General features: G+C 44.3%; 1 protein-coding gene across 1 annotated transcript in view; it reads left to right on the forward strand.

The window, feature by feature from the left end:
• LOC123029242 (stromelysin-1-like) overlaps nucleotides 1-4,273 on the forward strand; it is a 14,787-nt gene extending 10,514 nt beyond the window's left edge. The window contains exons 8-10 of the mRNA XM_044441925.1: nucleotides 93-252; nucleotides 2,104-2,204; nucleotides 4,173-4,273. Of these exons, the coding sequence (XP_044297860.1) occupies nucleotides 93-252; nucleotides 2,104-2,204; nucleotides 4,173-4,273 (362 nt within the window). The remainder of the gene's footprint in view (nucleotides 1-92; nucleotides 253-2,103; nucleotides 2,205-4,172) is intronic.
• The last annotated feature ends 2,553 nt before the right edge of the window (nucleotides 4,274-6,826 follow it).

Genomic DNA, 6,826 nt, shown 5'->3' on the forward strand with positions numbered 1-6,826 from the left:
CTCTCTCTGTGTGTGTGTGTGTGTGTGTGTGTTCTGATGCCCCCACTAATAAGGGGTAGCTAAAGTATGTTCCATCACCTGCTTCATTCTAGGCAACCAGTTCTGGGTTGTGAAAGGTGAAATTAGGCTTTCTGGATATCCCAAGCGTATCCACACGTTGGGCTTCCCAAATGATGTCAAGAAAATTGATGCAGCCTTTTACAACACAAATGAAAAAAAGACATACTTCTTTTCTGGTAACAGATACTGGAGGTATGAAATAAGCTCATTGGATGCAGCCTGAAAATTACTTGCATCTGTTTTCGTTCAGAAATGCTAAATACTTCAGCTTATTTAAAAGGGTCAATTTGGTTGTATGGTTCAAGCTCCATTCATTTCAGGAGGGTTTGTAAAGGAGGATGCTCCCTGGAATTACCTGTGGGTGGTAAAGGGGATGCTCCCTGAGATTCTAGTGGGAGACACCATATACATCTATATGGCTGCTGAGGCTGGTAGCACCAATGGCAGTGGGCAGCAGGTCCCCTCCAGACTTCAGTGGAATGGTTCAAGGAACTGGCCATGGTGCTGATTCCCAACCTGTGCATAGCACCATGGATAGCTATACCCAGTATAGCTAAAGTCTGGACCAAGACCTGGAATGGATACTCTGATCTGCTGACACTGGCACCAGTGCTGATCTATGTTCTATATTTGGATCTCTTTCAAGAAGAGTGGATTCTGGATGGAATTATGTGGGGAAAATGCCAGCCATTCTCCCGCAGTAATTTGTAGCAGTGTGGCAGACTCTCGATCAGAGAACAAGCTGCCTGTATTTGTGAAGGTGCCTTGCCTGAAGCTACTGCCACCACATGGCAGTACAGAGGACTGATTAACACTGTGCATAATTCTGTGAACGGAATGATCACAAAGTTGCCTCCTATAGGATTTGCACTGCTCATATAGTATCTGTTCACCACCCCAGATGATGTTAGTTGTATGATTTTGAAGCCTGCATATTAGATATAAAGATGCCCTTAGCATCATGTGTAATTTGCCCTTCAGCCTTTGAAGATACCTGCATCTTCCTTGAAGGCAGACATGCCTGAATTTGGCAGATGGCCCTTTTCAAGGCAGCTCTGGAGTATTTATAATTCTTTATATTCTGAAGTGCAGGAAGATTTTGATAGCATCCTCATCGCATCGCATATTGATTTAAATAGCACAGAATCATTTTGTTTCTGCATTCACCAGTGCCCTCTAATGGTAGCAACTGGCATTGCTTGACTGCCTGGTAGAACAACAAGTAAATGAATTCGAGTTCTGGACAAAAATAAGTTGAACCATGCTTGGAGTCTCCAAAGAAGCAAAGCATGCAATCCCAGTTCATCAGTACCACCATCTCTTGAGGAGGTCTGAATTACTTGCATTGTTAGGAAGTTGCTGTGCCGTATCTCGGCTCATCCATAAATTCACTGAGCACTTTAGGAAAGCTAATTCCTCTCCGCTTCACTAAAAGAGTTATATTGTATGTCAAGACACCCCTGTATTTACACCCATGTAGTCTGCGAGCCATAAATGGCCCCCGTTCTTTTGTGTTTAATTTGCCATGACACAGGCCAAAAAGCAGTGGTTTGCCACTCCCCTCATGCATTCTCTGAAAGTTAGGCTGGGCCTTTTCATCTGGGGCCCTTCCGCTGGACTTTAGAGGGATGTTTTGCCCCCCATTGGCACCATGTGGGTTCAGTAACCACCCTCTGCAGATGCATTTCAAGAATGAAATATCTGGCCCCGTTTTTGACATGGTATCAGAGCAGTGTTATCATCTGGTTCCCTGAGTGCTGTTGTGAGCTTAAGGAAGAGCATCCCCTTGTCTTCTTCATCACAGGAGGGACAGTCATGGCAAGAAAGGAAGTGCATCCTTTGGGGGGCCCACCAGGTCTTTCTTACTGAAGCCAAGGGGACTGGACCATGGGAAAGTGCTCCAGTATGTGAGAACATAGGCCTAGAAGGCATACAGCTCAGGGTTCACAAGTTTCATTTCCCAAGTGGTAGCTCCTAGACAAAAGCCATTGCTGCTTCAAGCTCCAGTTGGTTTATGTGCCCATGACTCCCTTCTTTCCTCAGGTATGATGAACGAAGGCAAACCATGGAAAAGAAGCCCAGAAAGATAAGAGATGGCTTCCCAGGTATTGAGGGGAAAATTGATGCTGCCTTCCAGCATAATGGTAAGTAGCATTTTTTTGTAAAGATACATGGAGGAATTGCAGCCTGTGGAAGCAGGATTTTGAATCAGAGCAATTATTCTGATACTGGTCTGGTTCCTAATAGCCAATGGTTCCTTGTTCCACTTGATTCATTTGTGAAAGGGGAATGATGCCTCATCAAGGGGTTGTTGTTGTTTAGTTGCAAAGTCGTGCCTGACCCATCATGACCCCATGGACAACATTCCTCCAGGTTCTCCTGTCCTCCAACATCCCTCAGAGTCCACCCAAGCCCACACCCACTGCCCCAGTGACTCCATCCAGCCACCTCATCCTCTGCCAGCCCCTTCTCCTTTTTCCAACGATGGTTCCCAACGTCCCATCAAGGGGTATAGAACACTAATTAAGTAAGGTACTGTATAAAATTAAAAGACGCTTTCTCCTGGGGAGGAACGCTATGGCGAATCTAGACAGCATACTAAAAAGCAGAGACATCACCCTGCTGACAAAAGTGCGTATAGTCAAGCCTATGGTTTTCCCAGTCACAATGTATGGCTGTGAAAGTTGGACCATAAGGAAGGCTGAGCACCAAAGGACTGAGGCCTTTGAATTGTGGTGCTGGAAGAGACTCCTGTGAGTCCCTTGGACTGCAAGGCGATCAAACCGGTCAGTCCTAGAGGAGATCAACCCTGACTGCTCTTTAGAAGGCCAGATCCTGAAGATGAAACTCAAATACTTTGGCCACCTAATGAGAAGGAAGGACTCCCTGGAGAAGACCCTGATGCTGGGAACAATAGATGGCAAAAGAAGAAGGGGACGACAGAGGATGAGGTGGCTACATGGAGTCACTGAAGCAGTCGGTGTGAGCTTAAGTGGACTCCGGGGGATGGTGGAGGACAGGAAGGCCTGGAAGAATGTTGTCCATGGAGTTGCACTAGGTCGGACACGACTTCACAACTAGCAACAACAACAAAGCAACAACTGTTTCTACATTTTGGAATGCTGTTTCTCTAACTGGGTTGCTTACTAACCCATGGCTGCCGGGAGGATCTTGTTAGGACCCATGGAAGCAAAGGCTCGCATACCCTGCTAGCAGTCTTTTTCATTTGGTGCATGTCATACCTACCGCATCCACAGCCTTCCTGCACCAAAGGCAAAGGGTTTGAGGGGAACTTCAGACTGCAGGGATGTTGGAGCAGGGCCAGCATGCAAGCCTCTGTGCCTCTTTCACAAGGTGGTATTCAGGCATAGCACCCAGACAAGAAGGGATTCTCTGTATCCAGATTCAGAATGACCAGTCTTGGTCTCCCTGTCCCTTCCCCTCATTCTGAGGTGTCTTTTTCCCAAACTTGGAGAGCAATTTTGGAACATTAAAAAACCTTTAATAAACGCTCACCAGGTATTCCAGGCAAAACTGAAAGTTAGACCTGCCAGTGTTAATTAAGACTGCTGAGCTCATAACAATATATAATACTGACTTCCAAGGCTGGATTATCAAAACAAACATATCCAGTTTTAATACTTATTTAAATCATAGTTTGAAGTTTGTACTGCATATTCCTTCCCAGTCTACAGATATTATTTCCATCTCTTGACCAAAGATGAACAGACAGAAACTTTAGGCTGGCATGATACAAATCTGTGAATGGAAACATGACCCAGAAGTCTGCAGAAGGCTTTCACTGATGCAATTCAGTGCTGGGTGGCAGCAGCAGCTACTGTTCCCATAACAGCTGCCAATAGCCAATATTATATCCCCTTCCATTCCACCAACTATCTTTCTCCTTGCAAGCCAGAAGAATTCGGAAGAAATATGCCCATGGCCTGCATGGCCAACACCCTAGCCACCACTTTTTGCTCTATTAAAGCTTCCAAATGGTTTTGGAAGTGCACCCACACTGTCCTTTTGATGTCTTTCCTTTTGCACTTGTTGAAATTTGCACATCAGGATCATCTGACTTCATTTTGGTTTTGTCTATTTCTCCTTTGTAGGCTTACTGTATTTCTTCAGAGGAACAAAGCAATATGAGTTTGACCCCAACACCAGGAGAATTAATCAGATTCTAAACACCAATAGCTGGTTTTCGTGCTAAGAAAAATAAAACACTGAAGATGTAGAAGACACTGTCGGAAAATACTCAGGACATAAATAATCACATTATTCTGATTGTGTAATGCTAAGCACTGACCCTTTATAAATAGCCCTTTTATTGACCCTCTATGGACAGTGATGTCCAACAGTGATTTTTTAACATAGTGCATGCATATGACAATGCATCCTTTAAACGCAATTAAATAATGCATGCATATGACAAGCAGCAATCCTGCATGCATGCACCAGGGATTAGCGCCACTGTTCTCAGTGGGACTGGCTTCTGAGAAGGTGTACCTGGGAAGAGACGGGAGCTACGCAAGTCACTGAATAAGCAAGCCAGGAGACTGGCCTTTCCATCCACCCACTAGAAACTTCAGGGGCTTCATTTACGAGGCCAGTCTTGCCACTAAGCAGCCTGAGGCAGGCACCTCAGGCAGCAGATGCTGAGGGAAGCAGACCCAGCTGTGTGTGCTCATGGCCTGCTGTGTAACCCCAAAGCCACCCAGATGCCCTAAGGCAGGGTGTCGTATTCTGTCTTGCCATTGCAATTGAAGTAAGATTAGCCTGCCAATCTAACCACCCCCTGTACATGGACTAGGAGGAGGCCTCATCTTCTTCTTGGTCTCGGACCACACAAAGGCTGGAGCCAGCCCTGAACTCTGGTCACATGTGTGGGATCTCCACTAGGCATAGCTTATAAGATTACAGGCTGGTTTTGCCATCCATGTGAACAGCTGCCTGATATGACTTGTAACTGTCATATGATAGGCTTTTAATGAGATCATAAGATGGTGTGTGTGAGTGTGAGAAAGAGGGAGAGAGAATGCATGGATATTTGTTCTGTTGAAATGTTTGCAGCTAAACTGTTTTTTATGTTAAGTATAATATTGTGCTTTTAGAAATTTGGAACCTTGATAAACCACCCAGAGAAATTTGACTATTGGGCAGTATAGAAATGCAATCCATGCCAGGGAATATTTTCCATTGTTGAACCAAACTCAGCAAGCTTTTGAGAGGAATGAAAACATTCCTCTGTCACTGTGAGAAAGGGGGACAGTGCAGAAAAAGAGGTTCCTGCTTTGCTAGCATGCTTTGCTTGACAAAAATGTTGAATGAACTTCTCTGAGTTTACTGTCAATGGAATTCCACCAGTGCTGAGTATAGTTTCTAGGACTTGGGCGTGAATGTTCAGTCTGTGACCGTGTATAAACCTCAGTCGATACCAGCAGCTCCAGTGCCAGTGGAACAGTGTTGGAGACAGCAATGTCAATGTCACCATAGCCCCAAAGCAGGCTCAGCACCACAGATAGCTCCATAAAGAGTCAGTCTTTCACCTGGAGTGGATACACTGCCCCAGTGTCATTGGAGCTAGCAGCTTGCACTGATGCAACATTAATTATATGCTCATCATCTTTACTTTCTATGTTGACCACTATATAATTTATTATATACTCATATGTAACAGTCTATCAACAGCAGGCTTGGATTTAATACAGGTGTTTTGTTTGTATGCATATATTGTTCATTCTTAAGCTTGATAATTAATGAATAAAGTAAATTGTGCTTTAAAATGGCTTTTTTTTTTTTTTTTGCATTTTATCTCTGATGAGTGGTGTCTTAAAGTGTCTTGAGCCTAAGAGCTAGACAGCAATAAAAAAAGATGCTGTTGCCACTGCTTTCCTTGCCACTATTTATGACATGAATAGGAAGACTGAAAGTGGACATCTTAACGTTCTTTCAGATTCCAGAAGGGCTGTAATATAGAAAAGGAAAAACTCATTTTCTGTTAACCTGGAAACCAGGTTAGTTCTAATAGGACTTTAATTTCAAGATGGTAGATATCAGTTGGACATTAAGAAAAATATATTGAAGGTTGGTGTTGCTAGTTGTGAAGTCACATCCGACCCATCGTGACCCTATGGACAACATTCCTCCAGGCCTTCCTGTCCTCCACCATCCCTCAGAATCCACTTAAGCTCACACCAACAGCTTCAGTGACTCCATCCAGCCACCTCATTCTCTGCCGTCCCCTTCTTCTTTTGCCATCTATTGTTCCTAGCATTAGGCTCTTCTCCAGGGAGTCCTTCCTTCTCATTCGGTGGCCAAAGTATTTGAGTTTCATCTTCAGTATCTGGCCTTCTAAAGAGCAGACAGGGTTGATCTCCTCTAGGACTGACTGGTTTGATCGTCTTGCAGTCCAAGGGACTTGCAGGAGTCTCCTCCAGAGCCACAGTTCAAAGGCCTCAATTCTTTGGTGCTCAGCCTTCCTTATGGTCCAACTTTCACAGCCATACATTGCAACTGGGAAAGCCATAGCCTTGACTATATGCACTTTTGTCAGCAGGGTGATGTCTCTGCTTTTTAGTATGCTGTCCAGATTTGCCATAGCTTTCCTCCAAAGAGCAAGCATGTATTAATTTCTTGGCTGCAGTCTGATGGTACAGGCAGTCAAAGAAAACCAAGAATTCCCTTTCATTGAAAGTCTTCAATTTGTTGAAAGTCTTCCAACAGATGCAGAAGTATAACATATTTATGTTATACTTTTATGTAT

Source organism: Varanus komodoensis, unplaced genomic scaffold (genome assembly GCF_004798865.1).
Source record: "Varanus komodoensis strain SLA01 unplaced genomic scaffold, ASM479886v1 scaffold4, whole genome shotgun sequence".
In the NCBI taxonomy this organism is placed as follows: domain Eukaryota; kingdom Metazoa; phylum Chordata; class Lepidosauria; order Squamata; family Varanidae; genus Varanus; species Varanus komodoensis.